This window comes from Anneissia japonica, unplaced genomic scaffold (genome assembly GCF_011630105.1).
Source record: "Anneissia japonica isolate Jap-2015-1 unplaced genomic scaffold, ASM1163010v1 scaffold288033_len957474_cov176, whole genome shotgun sequence".
Lineage (NCBI taxonomy): Eukaryota > Metazoa > Echinodermata > Crinoidea > Comatulida > Comatulidae > Anneissia > Anneissia japonica.
Window position 1 is genome coordinate 632823 of NW_022715491.1, and position 20791 is coordinate 653613.

At 33.3% G+C, this 20791-nt stretch overlaps 1 protein-coding gene across 3 annotated transcripts in view; it reads right to left on the minus strand.

Annotated features, from left to right (window-relative positions):
- Positions 1 to 667: 667 nt before the first annotated feature.
- The window catches only part of LOC117109254 (coronin-2B-like), a 70116-nt gene continuing 49992 nt past the window's right edge, over positions 668 to 20791 (minus strand). For 2 of the 3 annotated variants that reach the window (XM_033251518.1, XM_033251517.1), the window contains exons 5-11: positions 12259 to 12423; positions 11594 to 11602; positions 7855 to 7974; positions 7330 to 7434; positions 6341 to 6550; positions 4436 to 5656; positions 668 to 3377 (exon numbers count right to left, since the gene is read on the minus strand). In XM_033251518.1, coding sequence (XP_033107409.1) covers positions 3261 to 3377; positions 4436 to 5656; positions 6341 to 6550; positions 7330 to 7434; positions 7855 to 7974; positions 11594 to 11602; positions 12259 to 12423 — 1947 coding nt within the window. In that variant the 3' untranslated portion in view covers positions 668 to 3260. The remainder of the gene's footprint in view (positions 3378 to 4435; positions 5657 to 6340; positions 6551 to 7329; positions 7435 to 7854; positions 7975 to 11593; positions 11603 to 12258; positions 12424 to 20791) is intronic. The other variant, XM_033251519.1, reaches the window with a different exon arrangement.

Here is a 20791-nt window from a genome sequence, read left to right on the forward strand (position 1 = left end):
ATTATAAAAAAATTACAGCATTCATTTTGGAAAAGAAGCCCCCTTCTTTAGTTTGCAAAAGTAATCTTGAAGAGAAGTTCACCTCGAAAACAGGCCATCTCAAAAACAAACCCATCCAAGGGTCCGTAAAAAAACGGAAGAAGCCCATGACTTCTATTCAAGGTTTTACGGTATCTTTCCATCTTTAATCATTTTCCATGTGATACTAGGCAAAATGAAACTGAACGTTTGATTCTTTGGGATTATTTTTTATACATAAACCTTTAGGTATTGTAAATATACAAATTGCTAGACATAACAAAGCAATATAAATTCATATCTATATTTATCTCATTAATGAATATATATAATATACTGGTTCATATACATGCTAAGATATATATCCTGATAGATTCATACACTGACAGTTTCTATAAATAAATTTATTAGAATATAAATATAATGTATTTATAGCAAGTGAAATAAATTAAGAGTAAAGCTAGTGTTTATTATTACAAATATTTTACATATAAATATAATATGTATTACATCAAGGAACAACTACACATACAATACCACACCTGGTAGAAAATCACCTTGAAAAAAAAAAAACATACTTAATTAAGGAATTATTACAATTTTATCAAATGACATGAATAAATTGTTCATTCTTAAAATATTTGCAAAAGTAATCTTGAAGAAGTTCACGTCGAAAACAGGCCATCTCAAAAACAAACCCATCCAAGGTTTTACGGTATCTTTCCATCTTTAATCATTTTCCATGTGATACTAGGCAAAATGAAACTGAACGTTCGATTCTTTGGGATTATTTTTATACATAAATCTTTAGGTATTGTAAATATACAAATTGCTAGACATAACAAAGCAATATAAATTCATATCTATATTTATCTCATTAATGAATATATATAATATACTGGTTCATATACATGCTAAGATATATATCCTGATAGATTCATACACTGACAGTTTCTATAAATAAATTTATTAGAATATAAATATAATGTATTTATAGCAAGTGAAATAAATTAAGAGTAAAGCTAGTGTTTATTATTACAAATATTTTACATATAAATATAATATGTATTACATCAAGGAACAACTACACATACAATACCACACCTGGTAGAAAATCACCTTGAAAAAAAAAAAACATACTTAATTAAGGAATTATTACAATTTTATCAAATGACATGAATAAATTGTTCATTCTTAAAATATATAATTCATACTTTGTGCAAAGAAAATAATAAAAACCAAAGGTAACATTACACTCTATATTCTGTGATATAAGTAAATTATACATGAAAGACCAGTAAAATTATAGGTCCATATTTTTGAAAGTGGACTAACTTTAGACCTGGACAAAATCTGGATTTACACCAGGACTATCTAAAAACAGTCGAGGACTAAATCAGTTGAATTTTAGTCTGCCGAGACCCCTGGTTTAACAGTGGACTAACAAAGACGGTTACTGCAAGTGCGATGAATTTTGTACTGTGCAAAAAAATAAAAACAACTAAGTATATAATATTCTTAATCATATGTATCACTTTATTTATATTTTAAACTAAATAGATAATTTTATGATTTATTTCAGGCCTAAACAAAAGGCCCATCAAAAAGATTTAAACCAGGAATAACTTAGTTCACTTTCAAGAATATGGTCCATAATTATAGGTTTTATAGTTTAAATAAATTAGAATGTAGAGGGCAGCAAATATTATCAAAATACCAGTTGAACAAAAATTATATATAAAAAAAAATGACTGATAAAAATAATCAATAGTTAGAATTAAAAATAGTTTTACTGCATTTTAGTATCAAAATATAGACAAGAAAACTGTATCAAATACATGATATAATTAAAAAATATAACAATGACATAAAAAAGTAGTACACTGTAGATAAACAATTATAGCTAAAGAATATGAACAGTTAATGTTCAGTGACCACACCTCTCTCCTGAGATTCAACATATCATATTATTGTATTATGATCTACTTGACCAATAACAACATTTTGAGACTAACATATAATCTATTATTAACAATATAAATGTAAATTATTCTACAATTTGATATGAATTTCAGTGAACGCTTAAATTCGATGCAAATTTCAGCAGAGGACATAGATGTCTGGACCAAGTTATATAAACAACCTGCAGTAGTAGACAGAGGCCCAATTGTTAGATTGCCTCAAGTGTTCAATTTTTTTTAATTTCCCATTTTTGGGCAGCACTACCAACAAGTGAGTTAATTCAGAATTTGGAGACACCAAATCCATTAACCAGAAATAAAGTTTGGGACACCACTTAAATTTGGCATGGTGCACAATAAGTGAAATTCACATGACATGCCAACCATACATCAATATGCATTCACAATTTCTTTTCAAAGGATTGATGCATTTTCTTGTTGCTTAGAAAGAAGGTATGAGTAAAATCATGCCAACCTAGTGAATACTGCATTTTAAGAAATTAAACCATTAATGTACTTTTATGAGCTTCTTGGCTAAACTAGTGGTAGCCATTGTGTGTGTATGCTGAACTGTGTAGATCGTTTATCTCGAGGGCTGAATTACAAGTTTTGAATAGCACATAATTTTCTGGAATAAGACGTTTATGATGCTGGTCCCATGTGCAATGTGGCCCATGTGAAGGATAAATTATGCAGTAAACGTTGCAGAAAAGAAGTAGGGGATTGACTCCCAGTGTACTTGCCAATTCAGGTGCAGATCCAGTGGGAGGGGAAGGGGGGGGGGGAAGCTAGTCTTGCCATTCAATTTTAAATTTCAATGCATATCAATATTATGTACACAATGAAATAAGCGCCACTAACTTATCCTGAAAATTTTGTGCCTCGTTTGAAAAATTCTGGATCCGTCCCTCCAAATCACTACTCCAGAATGAATGATCTACCGAAAATAAGTCTTCAGACTTTTGCAGATTATCCTTTGGTGTGTTTAACACCAAAAAGTTAATTAGTGTGTTTCTGACAGCTAGAAAAAATCTGTTCTACATGCTTTTGTATGAATTTGTTGGATCAAAATGAAATATTTGTATTGTGATCATTTTATAAAATTGAATTACACCAAATTTTTATTTCAACATTTGGCTTAATCACCTAGTAGTGTGACAACAAATTTGTTGTTAGCACCTATACCATCTCATTCCATTGTAACACCATAAAACCTTGAACAAAATCAATGATGTTGGTAACTTGTGTTCATGTGTTTTGTTTGTTTGTTTTTTTGCGGTACTAGTTGCTGGAATTGTCAAGCTCTTTTTCAAGTTGTTTGATCCTCTGGTCTTTCAGTAAGATCTGTGTCTTTAGTTGCTTGATTTCATCCATCTGCCTTAGGTAGGCCTTCCGAAGCTACAGAAGAGAGAAATAAACCAGTGTAGTTAGCATGATTACTCAACATCATTATCAACAGCATTTATGATATTTTCCTGCAGTAACCGCTGCTACTTGGGAATTGGATTCAATGCTAGACACTAGGCGCAAGCTCAGTGGTCTAGTGGTTATGACACCCGGCTGTTTATCTGGAGGTCATGGGTTCGATTCCCGCTCAAATGTTCTGAGTATTCAATACGATAATACGTTAGGTAGAGCAAAACATCACTCCTACGAAAGCGTCATTATTATCACCATCCTACACATTATCATCATTAAATAATCACATTTCATTTATTTTGTCTTGAACGGTTGCAAACATTTTTTTTTCGTAAGTCGGCCAGACAGGATTACCAAAATTATACCAAAATACTGTCCAGTGGCATTCAAATCATCATCTTTATTATCCTCCATCATAGTCACATCATCATCACCATCGCAGCCCCCTGGCCCCCAGCGTCTGTTTGTTCACTCTGCTTGCAAACCTAACACTCGCTTTACTTGCTTATTAGGGCCCACAAGGGCCCCACAAATTCTGTACGCCACTGATCACAATCACCGCCAAATCACCAATATGATCATCATTATTAACATTACCACATCACCATTATCACTATCATCGCAGTTAGCACCACCACATCACCATCATTACCACCACCATCATGTTCCAAACATGTTTTGAGTAGATGTGAAAATATTGATTGTGATTAAATTCAGGGTTTTCCCAATTGAAAACTTTTTACTGTTAAATTTGTCCATATAAAGCCAGCCTAAAGGCAGTGCAAGGCATTCAATGACTTGAATAAACAGCAGCACGTACAGCTGTAGCCCAGGCCAGTCCCAAATATGTTTGTTTACCGAAGGAGGCTCGCCTACAGTCCCTAAGCATAATCAGTGGTCTATTTTTTTTTTTACCAACACACTATTTTTACAAGTCGGCTGTTCATTTTTACTGGTTAAAGTGACAGCTAAACAGGCATCGAGAGAACACTGAAGTTAATACTTTTTCCATGATACCTAACTTGATGTCCTCTTACCTGTTCGACTCCAAATTCTGATGAGGTCTTGAGCTCGGATTCCTCCCTAAGGCTTTGGGATCTAGAAATGGATTGCTTTTCACTTGGCTTCTGAGTGGCTTTCTCCCATTCTTTACCCTCTACATCCTGGGAATGAGATCGTTGCTTGCGTATCCTATTAAAATCTTGCTGTTGCTTGTTCCTCTTGTCAACTTCCTCAGCATAACGCGCCCTGGCCGTTCCAACTCTACCGAGAAGCCTCTCGCCTTTTGGTGAGCCTGCGCTTTCTTGTTTTGGTATCGCTTTTTCTTGACTAGTTATGCGTGGACGGATCTCTGCCGTGGGGATTTCGTTCATGGACAGGGCTGAATTGAATGATGCTGAAGTTTGCCGCTGAACTCTACCATTAAGTTTAGGTGAGGTTTGCGGAGAGCTTGGATCAACAATTTTGTTTCTCCATGCATCAATTCTACTCTGGGTTGATTCTCCATTGTTAGAAGTCTCTCCAGCTCCTGCTGGTGTCACATTGCCATCAGCCTCTGTATCGCTGGTTTCTTTTTTTCTATGTTGTGGCGATTCCTGGGGTCTGCCGTCAACACTGGTTGTTCTCTTCAGTTTATCTTCTGAATCAGGTTCAACTGGAGATTTTAGTCTCTGAAGCTCAAATTTATCACCCTCTGAGCTGGGACTCCTTGGAAGACTCTCTTCACTTCTCCATTCATGTTTTTTTGGTATTCCTGCCAAGTCAGACATTACTTCAGTTTTTGATGAAACTTTCCTCTCTTCTACAGATGCCAAAAACCTGTCTGTCAACATTTTCTTCTTGACTTCTCTGGGTGACAATAAAACATCCTCCTTACTTACATTACCATTAGATTCCTTTCCGTTGGAATCCTTTCCATTGGCCTCTGGCAGTGAAATCGGTGATCCTGCTCTTGGACTTTGTCTTGGAGAAGCTCTAAAAGTTCTTTCACTGGTTGGTTTTGATTGTTCCGCTGGTTTTGTAACATCCCCTCCACTGTAAGGCATTTTCTTTGGTACCTGAGCAAGTTTCTGTGTTGGTGCTGCTTCCTTTGAAGTTTTAACCTCTCCATCTTCGATAATAAGCATGTTGGGCCTACTGCAGCCACCAAAAGACATTAAAATAGGATCTCTGTCTATCCCGCTGACCCACTCATCAGATGTCAAAGCTGGATCTTTACCAGGTGTGTCAGGGTATATGTCAGGCTGGAAATAATCAGACTGAAACAAAAACAATTAAAATTAAACAGTAATATAAAAATAAATTCTTTCAAATCTAAGCTATAGGAGGAAATCATGAGATGATTTATAAAGCTTGTCACGGAGCTTAGAAAGTGGAGATGTTTTAGTCTAAAGCTAGGCACACACTCCGTTGTGCGACCCGCCTGTCAGGCAACGAATCACACTCTGCTCTCTGTGAGCCCTGAACACAAAGTTGTCTGCAGACTGTTGGTGGCAGTCTGAATGGATCGTCATTAAAAATGATCCTTGTGCATGCATCATGCACTTTTTTCTATGTTATTTAATCTTATAAATAATAATTAATTTATAATGTATTTTATATTTATATTTTTCTATGTCATTTAATTTTAAATTATTAAATACAGTAATTATCTTATTTTGTAATTCAAAATATATATATATTTCCCTGTTTTCTTGTATTTTTGATAGTGAAGTTCAAGGGGGGATGTAGACAGGTACTTTTTACCTGTTCATCCCTTCCTTTTCGCTGCTGTCCATTGATTTTTTTATATTGTATACATTTTCTTTGTGCAGTGATGAAGCGTAATAAATAAAGAAATAATAAATAAATAAATGGTGTTGCGCTCTGTATTAGGATCGCATGTTTTACTGTGTGTGGCTTTAGAGAATTTCAGTCATCAATTATTATCGACAAATGCTTACCCGACGTGGTACAATCATCGAAACCGGTTCTATCATGTTCTTTATAGTGCAGACTCTGTAAAAACGCATGATCTCATTACGAGAAGTGTCAAGGCCACGTTTTGGCATCATGCCAATACCACGCTGAGGAACGTGTGCCATGTGTTGCGATAGGTAATGCAAATAAGGCTTTTCATCAGTTACCTCGTAGTAACGTATATTGCCATCACCCTAATGAAAATTAATAATAAAATCACATGTAATAACATTAAAATGATGCAGTATATATACTCATGAGCCAAATAATTGGGAAAAAAAAAAAATTTTAATTTAAAATTTGAATGAGAAAAAAATTGAATTGACATCTAAAATACAATATATGCACAAAGTACATCTATAATCAATGTCAGAGTCTGTAATAATTACATGATTTTTCTCTCCACAATGAATTGTGTTGAGCTCCCAGACAAGGGGTCAGCTCTTCTTAAGTACAGGTCCTGGCCTGCATGCCCCTCTACCATGCACTGCCCTGACCAATAAGTGAAAAAATTACAATCTCAAAATTACAATCATCTATATTCTACTTATGTACTCTGTATGTAGAGAGGTGGGGGTGGTTGGTAGGAACACAGAGTATTTTTTGTATTCTCTTGAAAATGATGAAGGAATGGACAAACTCTTAGGGAATGGAGTTTGTATATTTTTTAAGGAACAGTCCAACAAAAACTTTTAGTGAGTGATGGCAACCATTTTTATAGGGTAGATAGATTTGCTAATCAAATTTTCTCTATATACATCAGTCTATTGTGTTTAATAACTAATTTATTTTTTATGAACAGTTTCTCTATTTTAATTAATTTTCCAAAATTGTGTATTTTGCATGTTTTTTATATGTAGTTTAACTCATAAGCCAGAATTGGCTGGTCTCTGTTTTATGCGAGTGTGAATAAAGAACTACTACTCTACAATCTTGATTATTTATTGATGGTGCCGCTTATATTTTAACTTACCTTTCCAGCTAAGAACAGAATATTGCTGTCATAATCAAAGAATGGAAAGATGCTACTGCTACCTGAATCCACTTCTATTGACATCAGCGGAGAATCTAGGTTTTCCTTAGTAAAATACAATGAGTAACAAGTCAAACTTTAGAGTACCATGGAAAGTTAGCACCTTCCTGTTACAAGCATTGTACTATATATTACACAGGTGCCCACATGCGGCCTGACAGCAATTTTGATGCGGTCTGTGACAATCCTATATATGTGGCCCGCTTACCACCTGTTTCTACAAAACCTGTTGTTTTAATGACCAGACACCGGCCATCTGTTAAAATCAAATCTTAAAACCTGAGCATAAAAAGTATAAAGCAGTCCAGTGCAGTGTTATCGTTATTTGTAGGAAATAGGTTAGTTTATGCTGTAACTTTTTGGCTTTTTGCTTGCTCGCGAGAATGCACGAGGCCACTCTGATTCCGACAGAATGCTTAGAATCCCTACTGACTATACAAGGTATGAACACTATGTAATACTAACTTTACTCCATAAATTAATGCGTCGGTTTCCATGTGCGATAAATCCTGCAGTCAATATGAGATCTGATTGGCCAGCAAATATAGCTTTGAAAGGTTTTACTCCATAATGTCCTTTATTTTCCTGAATAAAAAAAGAAAAAAAAAATCATTATATACAATCCAAGCAGATTGCAACCATCTGGTATTATGTTAGTACCCATGGCTACTAAAAAGGTTCTCACTATTATAGTCCAATAGCAAGAACCTTCACTTAAAAGTAAACGTAAAACATATGGTAAATGTTCCTTGTCTGTACAGCCCCCTCCCCTTCTATGGAATTAGTTACCCATTAATCTCTTTCTGATTTTCTAAAGCTTTTTAGTCTCGTTTATTTTACACTTGGCGCTTTTGATAATTTTTGAATTGGCACGGTAAAAACATCTGATTTATTATTAAAGAATTATTGAAGGAAAAAACTAAAACTAGTATAGTACTTGTTATTTTCATACATTACTGCTTATATAAGAGAAACATAAAATATGCAGTAAATACAATGTATTTACTATAATGAATATAACTTTGAATGTCAACATATTAAGTAATAAAATAATGTTATATTAATAATAAATAAACAGATATACATGCATTAAATGATATTTGCTAAAATGCCTACTTCAATATGTTTTGTTACTACAGTATTAATATTAATGTTTTAACAATTATTTTACTATTAGGAATAAAATAATATAATATGCTGGTAATAAAAATAATACTAATAATACAATATCAATATTAAAACAACAGCAGTAGCAGCGACAGCAGCTACAACAACAACAGCATCGGCATCAGTAGCTACAACAATAACAACAGTAACAACAGCAGCTCAAAATATACTGTACAGCAACAGCAACAGCCACAACAATAACAGCTACAACAGCAACAACAGAAACAAAAACAGCAACAACAACAGCTAGAATAACAACGGGAACAACAGCAGTTCAGAAACAGCAATAACAACAGCAGCAGCAGCAGCAGTAGTAACACACAGCAGCAATAGCCGCTGCTGCAACATACAACAGCAATATCTAACAGCAGCAGCAACAACAGCAACAAAAACAACAGCAGAATCAATAAACAGCTAACAACAGCAGCCACCAAAAAAAAACAGCAGCAACAATAGTAATAACAAAATAAGCAATAACAAAATACAATTACTAATAACAAATCTGCAACAATAAATTATAATTCAATAAATAATGTAACAAAAATACTAAGAATATATCACTGCTTACAATACAATCTCACGGTATACATTATTTAATTTAATTTCTTTATATATATTATATGGTAATGGTTGAGAACTTTTATCCCCTTACTGTTACCAAGCATTAACATTATTTTAAAAACATTCATTATTTTTTCGGATTTAAACTTTGTAATGTATTTTGAAACTAGAAAAGTGTGAAGCTTAGAAAAGGGGTTAGTTTTTCCAGAGATGGTTTATATAGTGACTTTTCTCAAAAAAACAATATAATAAAAAAAAGTATGTAAATTTATATAATTAAGAATTATAAGAGATTGCTTATGCTCACATGCATACAAATATACTGAGCATACAGTACATGGAAAATATGTAGATATATATGACCAAGGCAGAAATTAATAGTATTATGGTAGTTATAGTAGCATATATTTATATACTGTATAAATTATGGATTGATAAAGATATACAACATATAAAGTGAGTTAATATAGACTGTCCAAGTATCTCGTCGTTCTTGGTCGGATTTCCCTCTCATATTTTGTTCCTAGTTGGTAAGTTTTGAAATTGCAGAAAAAAAAAACAACCCATTTTTAAAATATCAATCAAATTTTTTTTTGTAATGTATACTTCAAATGGAATGTACAAATTGGGGAACCACAAACACAGAGGTGGCGATAGTGGGGGGCCCAGTCGGTGATATCTGGCAAACTCGTCGAGGGGAAAACCACAATTCGTCTGGGAGTGAAGAAAATTATGTATTTTGTACATATTAGTAGACTCTAAAATCGGATTAAATAAGCCCTTAAAAACACCTAAATTGCCAAAATTTTTGAAATATTTTGAGCTACGGCCAACCACGCCCACTTAGCTCTTGTCGGGGACACCTACATCTCATCGGGTACATCGGCTTCCTTGTTGACCAATTCCTGGCCCACCCCTGCACAGACATCCCTTAAGCCCTGTCTCGACTATCAAATTTTGTTTGACAAACATTCCTAAATATGCTAATGCTGACATCAAATCATGACCATAGGTCTAACATCATGACTATATATGGGCATACAAATTTTTTTTTGTCAAAGAAAATTTGATTTTCAGGAGAGAGCTTCAGACAAAACTGCACTAACCCTAGATGATATACATGATCCAGAATTTTAATTTTTTTTTTCTCAACTTGGACAGTCTGTGGTTTGACTATACAGTTTTAGTAATTACATAAATTGGTATTTAAATTTTAAAAAGCCAAGCTAAGTAATTACTGTATCACAATTATTAAAATTTACAGCATCAAATAATGAGTTCATATGAATATACACACCCTCTACAATGTCACAAAAAAGACATGCACAAAAACAAACATCAATAATAAATTAGAAAAATGAAGGAGTACGTAGATACACATGCCATATAATTTAGATATTTTAGTGTACTTTAGGTAACTGTAAACAACATGCAAAAAGTTTACTGTGAAATATTAGGTGCTTGCATATTTCATAAATGAAAGAAATACAAAAGAAAAAAAAAATCAACCTTGTAAGTACTCACACAAGGGAGAAGTCGTGAAGAAAGAACTAAAGTGATGAAGATAAAAGAGAATTGAAGAGGACAAAAATGATTGGTAATGCATAAATTATGCAAATGAGTGAAGACGTGGGAAAAAACATTGACGGAATAAACAACTGTTTTGCAATAGAACAACATAAACTTCCACCAATTACATCCGACATAAAGTGACTGACACGTCCACATTAAGTACAAAAATAATACAAATATTTGAAAGATAAAGATATACTCTCCAGTGCTAAGGTAAACCTTAAGATATAGATTAAGTTTTAAATTGCTCGATTATATTTTAGGAGGTTACTTTTAATTGAAAATGTTTTCCCTCGCCAATAAATTTAACAAATGCACAAATGATAGAGTGTGTATTAAATGGACATTTAAATTGGCTGCTAATGAATTTAGTTAACAAAATCATATTTTTTTCTTTTTGTATGTAATTTTCTGGTGACTTTGAATATTCTTTTGAATAAATTAAATATTAAATAGTGTTGGACAGAGCATAACTCAGTAATTTAATTCATATTTTTAAGATTCTACCTCCTCACAGCAGTATATCTTTAAGTCTGTTTTACATCTGACCAATCACACAACTTAATAAAAATGTTTGTAAATATTTTAATTTTTTAATAAAAATTTATTTCTTTCAAACCCAATAGTCTAAATATGAGGCATAGGAGTTGAGTCTTACAGGGTTTGAACCCAGGACTCTTGGACACCTGAATACATCTTATCAAATAGTTACAGTAACTATATTAAAAAGTGTATAATGATCATAATAGGAAAGCAATTGTTTAACACATATAAATTATTTGTCCAACACCAAGGTTGTTGTAACCAGTATTATCTTTTTGAAGCTGTATAATTGGTCTAGCCATGAGCAGAGACTAAGCGCAGACAAGTGAGAACATTTATGGCGCAATGACAGAAAACCTACCTGAGAGGACTGGAACAAGGCAAGTCATGCAATTGAAAGGAAATCAAGAATATAATGTATATGAACAAAAGAATTATGTTATAAAATAACAGAAAGAGAAGAATCTTTGGTATAAATCATTATTCAAATCAAAATCAATTTGTATAGCGCCACCACACAAGAATCTACGATTATGGATGCCTTGAGCGGATGTACAATAATGTCACTGATGATGAAAATTTAATTCTCAAAATCTGTTTGCAATAAAGTACAATGTTGAATTACTTAAATTCCTGTTTTTGTTATTCAGAGAAGGTTTGGTAGCATTATTCACAATTATGAAATTATGTTCTAGAAAGCACTTGGCAAAATCCCTTATAATAGTGCAACTAAATTCTTAATTTTTTTGATGAAAATGAACACAATTTTGAAGCTTTAGTGTTCATACAGGGGACATGTCTGATGTGCTATGCTGAAGAATGCATCATTTGAAGATCACAATTTAAATACGAGAAGATGAAGATGAATGGTGTGTAACAAGATCACCCGGCAATATACTCAAGTTGATGAATTTATCAGTTACAAGCGTGATATCAACTTTTATAGCATGTAATTTTAGGTCTACAACATTCCTACCAAGAAAAATGTTTATACGACCTTAGCACAGTACACTCATGACCTCTCACCTTTAACACTGTACCCGTTCTTGGTTCAACGATTCGTAATTTTTTGTCTTTGCATGTGGTTACCATGGTGCTGCCATTCCACGACCAACCCAAGGAGTAGATGATGTTGCTATGACAACCAATAACAGAGACCTGCTCAGCGTTGTCAACATTCCAAACGATAATCTAAGAAGACAATTTTAAAGATTTGGGTAAAACTAAATTAAATAAAACGCTTTCTTTAATAATACCATAAAAAAAACAACTCAAATAAATAGGAACTGCAAATGGACGTCTATTTTCGTTAAAAAGATAAAAAACAAAGATAAAACAATTATTAATAACATTTTTTTTATTAGTTTGTCAGAATTAAAGATAATATACTCTTGCTAAGACAATGGAATTTACATCAGAGAAGAGTGCACAACCCTACCACCAACCACAAACAAATTTGCTGTAATGCAAAAGTTCTGAACTTAACAAAAATGTGTGTGCTGCCATCTACAGTTCATATTGCATAATTTCCTCAATACATTATCAAGCACAATGATTGTTAGAGCTTGAGCGATCATGTTTAAATTTTAAAAACAAGCATATTTTTTGTTTTGTTAAAAACATCCTCTAAACAATAGTTAATATCAATAATTTTTGAATAAATTTATTTAAGTATAAATAAAAAATAAGAAAAAAATCAATTCATCTGATGTTTCCACCTTGCATGCATTTATGCAAACCAACAAAACAGTATCCTTTCTGAACATGTTTTCTNNNTATAATTTTTATATAATTTTATTCACATCCAACAGCAAGTAACTTTCCAATTATAAACCATGTCTCCTTAAGAGACTTTAATTAGTTGTTATTAGTCACAAGAAAGTCCTGCTGTCACAGGAACTGAAACCAGGACCCTGGGATTAGTAGGTAAGAATCTTAGCCACCAAGCTATTCAACTCCATGTATATTCATTTAATAGTAGTTACTTAGCTATGCTAAATAACAACAGATTTATTTTTCTCGACAAAGGCCAATTAATATTGTGATGTACAAATACAAGTATAAAATAATATTTTAAAAAGTATAAATATTTTAAAAAGAGAAAAAAAAATTGATTACTACATCATCCTTGAGGGACAAAGAGAAACAAAATGCAACAATATCCATTCTGAACAATTTTCCTGAAATTTACATAAACCATTATGAATAAAGTAACAATTATAATAGTACTCAATATGTTATAAAGAGTACCATACCATATGTTTTGTGATAAAGATTAATTATGATATGGTAATCAAATGAAGTACCTTTAGATAGGCAATTTAAAAATCATTTGACTTTATAAATAAAGCACAACTAATACTAATTCGTAAATTTGTAGTACTGTACTTAAAAATAACCTCTGTGTACATCTTAAGTAATTGAGATTTATCTTTAAGGGCAAGAACAGATGCTAGGTCTAAGGAGATATCTCTGATTTTTTTTTATAGTAACAGCAACAAATACTATTTCATATGCAGTCAACAAGTACTTAAAAAGAACCTCTGGTTAGAGGTCTTTAAGTAATGGGGATTATCTTTTAAGGACAAGAACAGTTGTTAGCTCTAATGCTGAACATAGCAACTAAAGGAAAATAACGGTATGGAATTAAACATTACGGCCGTTCCAAGGCAAAACAACATAACTTAACAAAAATATAATAGCAGTTGCATTGTTTCCATGGGACGGCCGCGATAACCTGGGTTGCCTGATGAAATACAAATTACTTGACTGGCATGAAAGTAAAACTTCCCTCGATGAAACAGTTGCTTCCCACACACAAAAACACATGACATGTTTGTTCGAGGACTAGTATTGTAAACATCAATCTAAAATTTCAAGTAGAAAGTTAGAGTGGAATTTCTTGTGTTATTAATGGCCCATATTCATCCTTATGAAATGTAAACAACCTCAGCTTTCTATACTGTTGTCAAGACATTACTTTTATCTAGACATTCCATTTAAAGTCTAGTTAATACAGTACTTTCATAGAACATATTACTTGTACCTTAATTTCATTCACAGTATTTCGTTGCAAACATGGAGTTCACTAATAAGGTTGACATAAGGATAGTATGAAACAAACTCCGAAAAAGTGATATAAGCCATTGAGATTCAATATTTAAAACTTTACAGTAATTCACATTCAGGAATCTGTATTTGATTGCTGTATGTTTGAATACTTTAAATCAATTTCAATTGTATATTTTATCACCTATTTCGAATGTTTTATTAAAGTATGACTGATATGAAAATATAATTGAAATATAAACATAGTATTATACACGAGTGAATATCGTTTGAATAGTGGAGTCTGCTATTGAGGCATGTTGGGGGGGGGGCAGAATGGTGCTCACAAGGGTGCTCACTTACAATACCTACATCATACAATTGATTTGTTTTCTCACAACTCTCCTCATAAACATTGAATTGTTGTCTATCAAAATTGTGAAATATCTGTTGTCAAACCCTCTACAGTATATGCTACAGATAACTACCAATGTGTTTACACTTAGCTTAAAGCCATATTCAGACTTCATTTGACAAAAACATGTGACATGCCTATATATGGTCATGATGACATCACATTATTACCATATATAGGCACATCATGACTATATTTGGGCATACAACAGTTGTTTGTCAAATAAAATTTGATAGCATGAACAGGCTTTGGACAACTGGCATATTGATACCAAAGTAAACATGAAATGAAAGGTGTTGAATGAAACGACCTCGTTATAACAAGAATTAATGTTCCAATCCGTAACATAATAACTTTGAATTTAAATTGTTTATTACTGTGCACTTACTACAATCAATTCATTTATAAAAGAATTCCCATTACACACTTCACAAAGTGACAAAATCATCTACTTTCTACATAAACTTGGTTTAGGCTATAGAACAATTAATTGTTTTTTATTGTCTATTATGGTACAGTTACAGCAGTTTGACGACAGAATGCAATAAAAAACAAAACTGCGCATTTAAACTAGATTATGTTTAATGATAATCTATGTATTTGTTGTTATCATAATGATTAAAATAAAATAAAAAAATTTAAGACCCTGTTTATTTATGTCAACAAAACCATCCTACTGAATACTCAAATTACAAACTTAAATTGTTCTAAAAGGATCAAAACATACTCATTTACACCCTTAAATTACCAGCCAAAAACGAGGTACTATAAGTGTGAAAATAAGCGCTGCAGTGCTTAATATTATATTGACATGAAGGGGGAAGGTGGAAGAGATTCAAATGTACAGGGGAAAACTGAAGAGTAACTAAAAGGGAGCTGGCTAGGAAAATAATATGTTTTTTTAACATCTACTTGGGTATTGGGAAATATTTGCCTCACCCCTTGCCTCTGTCAATTACAATAAACATACTACACTTTAACAAGAACTCGGCATAAATACTGTACTTCAAAACAGCAATGATCAACAAAGCCATACACCATCCATTTAATGTACCACCGGAAATCAACGGAAATAAAAGCAATGCAAAACTGGAGATATTCACATCAATTTGCAAACACATTAAAGTAGGCCTGGTCGTAAGCGCAAGTTTTTGAACTTTAAATCCAGCTGAGAGGAAGGGCAACAACCTTTGCCATCATAACCATCAGATATTAGATACAAAACAAGGCTAGCAATTATGATTTTTCTCATCCTGGTAAAATGCAAGACATAAACAACTAGGATTTGCTACTGAACCTTTTAATTTATTTGATTAAAATTTATATCGTGCATTTCTTTTCACAGTAATTTTTTTCAGGTTATAGTGTTCAGATGTGTTAAAGACAATGTAGTCAGCACAGGAGCTGGCAATACCACCAGTTTCCCATTTAAAATTCTGGGTGGAGAGAAACAATGTCGGGAAAGACACTGCCCTGCTTAATGAAACAAGCGAAATGACTGCAGGGAATTGAACCCCTGACATCATTGGGAAAGGAAATCATTGCTGCACCAATTCACTGATTTAGTACACATATTTATGTATTGTAAGTGAGAGAGTTGCAGTACAATAGTTTCTTTAAAAACTAGTTTCTTTAAAAAACTAGTTTAGGCACATCATAACCCAGGGACTCCAAATAGCTGTATTAATCACTGGCTCACAAGATTCAAAATTCAAACATTCAAGCACTTGCATGTGGGCAAAAGAATAATATTATATTTATTTATATAGCACATTTTTTCGAATAAATGCAATGCTTTAAATAAACGCTCCCCCCTCCCCGAGCCTCATTTGGAATAAATGCCTCACTTGCGTAAATGCCCCAAGGCATATAATTTTATCGTTGAATACATGCCCCCTTAAATGACTAACATAAAAAAATCTAATGGAAGCAACATCACATTCTATTAATGTTCTACTCTAGTAGAATTACATTTTTTTAACCTGGTTGAAGTCTATGATTACACAATAACACATTGTGACGGTAATAATGTGTTGTAGTTCCAAATTTACAGTGAAATTATGGGGTGTTTATTTGAGTATATTATTACATATCCATTTTACACAAAAAAATATATACATTAACGCTTACGGTAATAAACACCCCCACAAAAACCCTCTCAATAATAAACACCTGGGGGCGTTTATTCAAATAAATACGGTATTACTTTACAATATATTTTAATATACCGTATTTCCTCATAACCGTATATTTATGGCGGTCACTGTTACCGTATACAGTATGTTTGACTTCTTGAGGCAGGATTACAAATGGGTACCTGGTCGGGAATGAATGATTTAGCATATTGGTCTGCTAAAATGATGTTGCAGCATTAGCTATATTCCTCAAGGAATGTTAGGCCTACTGGACATGCCTCTAATCACATAGACTCAAAGTGCCATTAGCGCCTTACCTGATACTCTAGCACTTTATTAACAAGTAACAAGTTTCCATTCTTGGGCAAAAAAAAAAACAAAAAAAACAAAACTGTGTGTCAATCCTGACCAACCTAAATATTTAAAATCCAGGGTCCTTTGATGTTTACCTTTTGGCAAAAAGCTTTTCTGAGGAACCTAACATGCTTGTGCTTGAAAATGGCAAATTTAAAGCCAAATAAAAAAAAAAAGTTTCGTCCCCTCTCGCATCCATTTTCTCTGCCTCACCAACTTTTTAATCTTTTTTTTTAAAATTTCCTTTATTTTACGAAATGTACGAAAATCTGGCTAACTGACATCAGTAAAATTCCTATCTCGATCGTTTGTGGTTGGAGATACATATGGTATACATCATGTCTAGTATTTCTCTTATTTGCTTTCAATGTATCTACTTGGTAATAAGTGAGAAAGTAACTGTTTACCATCGAACATCTTGGATTTACTTTCTCAGGGTAAAAAAAAAAAAAAAAGAAAAAAGAAAAAAGTGCTTTCATTCTCCTTTTATCAAAATATTAGGACGAGAAACTTCTTTTTTTTTTTTTTTTTGCTTAATGGCCTAATCAATTTGACACCTTCATCATTGATTTTTTCCCCAGACTAATACTTTACCAATCAAAATGCATAGTGCGAGTAATGGTTGGATCTTAGGCCTAAAAGCAAGAAAAAAAATCCTACAGACACTAATTTCTAAATGTCTTCCTGCTTGGGGCAAAACATTTACTGGCAACAAAACATGTTGACTTTAGAAACATCATCGAAGTACAGCACACACCCGATGTAATGATTGATGAAAAATAAAAATTACCAAGAGAATTGTGAGTAGGTTGCCAATAACAAGTTCAAACAATAAACTCAAATGCAGCATTGTGTTCTATTTTTAGCTTTCAGTACGGTCGTTTACCGCTATACACAAGTTTTACTGTTGCCATTTAACTTTAACTCACTTATTGTTTACAAATTGAGAGTTATTTATATTGGAAAATGGAGGGTTGCTAGAATAATGTTCAGCACAAAGACACGTCTAGAAGCTTTTTTTAATCAATAAATTAAAGAGAATATTGATAATTTTTAAAATATATCCTTTTAATTTTTCATAGTAGCTACATGTATATATATTATTTAGTACTGTACACAGTGTGGTTACAAACAATTTGACAACAGGGTGTCGGAGAGTGGGGTCTGAACAAAGAGACTGACAAGAGCCTCAGTCTTTGACCCGGAATAAAAATCTCTAGTAGGGGTCACGGGAAGCGTTTTTTGGCTTATCATTATGGCACAAAATACTGCTTTTAAGATCACCATTATTGACCATCAAAATAGTGTTAATGCTGCTTTTGGATAGGCAAATTAATATTTTTGACTTTGGCGCCGGACGGCAAGGGTCCAGAGCTGCTTAACAAATGGGGCAATTGCCCTCCTGATCTTCTGCTGATCCCACCACTGACTGACTGTCCCTAACACTATGAATATATTATTATTATTTCTTTATTACTTTTACAAATAGATATTTTTTATACATTTCGTTTTAATGCCAACATGATTATACATGCAAAGGTATATTACAGATATTTCAAAGTATATTTTACATGGTTGGTTCCAAATTATTAAACTTGTATGCTGATGCTTTTCAGCATGCGTTATAATATTAGGGAGTTATTAAGTTAAGATTAATCAATCATGTCACCTTTATAATGCAATAAAATGCTAACATGAGACCTGACAACACAATGTTAACTTCATCTTGTGAACAGATTGGCTGGAAGCTAATATCAATTTAAAGGTCAAGATATTGCAAAAAATCGCACTTTGACCTTTGTATTTTCTTTGTTTTTATTAGAGATAATAATTTTATCTTGCATTTTGTATCTCAAGGAATGAATGTGTTTTTAGGTAACTGCAAAATTATATGCTGCCCTCTGGAGTCAAGTATATTTAACCATTAAATTAGAACAAGTTAACTCAGCGTGAAAATTGTCGGTCAAGAAAACACGTTCTAGGTGCTGGCAATTGTCATCTCATGTCAGAGAATGTTCTCATCACATTATGTTCCGTGCTGATTTTTTTAGACATAAAAAACATTAATGATTGTTCAGTGACAGGAGAAAATTAGAAAACCAAGTATGCTTTTGAACTTGTTCTGACAAAATATGGGCAATAACTACGTAACGGTAAAAATCACGGTGTTAAAAAATCCTATTTGCTAATCAATGAACTGTCTAAAGGCTTAATTGGCAAACATGTGTTTATACATGCTTTGCTTGTTTTAACTACTGTAATCGGAAATTGCCTACACTTCCCAAATTACAAAATCCAAATTGAATAAAGAAAGACTCTATGTGCCTGTGTCACATTCCATAAAGCAGCTTTCTCACTGATTGCTGTTACAGACTTTTGGATATATTGCAAGTGTTAATTTAAGGCACGTTCTCCCACACTCCAGCGAGCAAGCAGAAATGTCCTGGAAACTAAACCAAATTAACTGACAATTTTTTCTATGTGTATATGTTTTTACTACTGTACTGTACTATTTTCAGCTTACCATGGGCATCACTATGAGCAGGCAAAATAAATTATCACTGTAAATTAAGTTTAATCACATCTCCCTGGTGTAATATTTGATCAGAAGCAAGTTCTTTGAGTTTGAGACTCCAGAATATATTGATATAAAAGCCATTGGCCCCAACATTGTACAACATGGCTGTGTGAATGTAAAAGAAATTTAAGTAAACTCTTTGGTAAAGACCTGGGGATCGTCACTTGGCACAGCGGTTGGGGTTTTAGACTCTCAACTTTAGAGGTTAAAAGTTCAACATCTGCTGTGAGATTTTAGCTTAGGCTACGGTCACACTACAGCCTCAAGCCGGGCTTGACTCACTGCGATCGAAATTTTCGTTGCGTGACCGAGTCTGGATTGACTCACGCCTGGCTTGAAATCGCTCTCGACCCAGACAGCTCAACCCAGGCAAGCTACCGAGATTGACCCTGGATTGACACTGGCGCGACCGGGATTGTCATTTCTCTGTCGGAATATGACCAATCAGAGGAGAGCTAGCGACACATCACACAATGCGAAAAAAAACCCCACGAGCTAGAAAAAAAACAAAACAAACTAGATTTGAACTCGTCACTGAGGACGAGTTAGGTGATCCGCCTTACATTGACCCTCACGAAGCACGCACGGTTCTGATTGAAAAGTATTATATGCTAAAACATGCTCTATTCAAAACATTTTAAAAGAAATTTTAAATGAAAAGAGTAATTTTGAGCATTTTAAGGACTTACGAATGTGTACACATACGTCTTAACGTCCGTGCGCACGGTAGTATTAATACAGTGTCACAAACCCAACACATGTAACCGAAACGTAATTTCCAGCTTCAGTAAGTGCTGTGGGCGTGGAAATGAGCGTACGGCTCGTCAATTTTGGAAAGTTTTTGAATATTAAAGATGACCTGAAACGTGCTTTAAATTATCTGAAAAGTGATATTAACAATTTTAAAATTGTAACGCACAAGTACAAATACAGACGGTAATGGCACATAAATTTAAACCTTGTCAAGTTTAATTTAAAACCCCCTGTTGCCACACGAATTTTGCCTTTACAGTAAACGAACTATCGGTC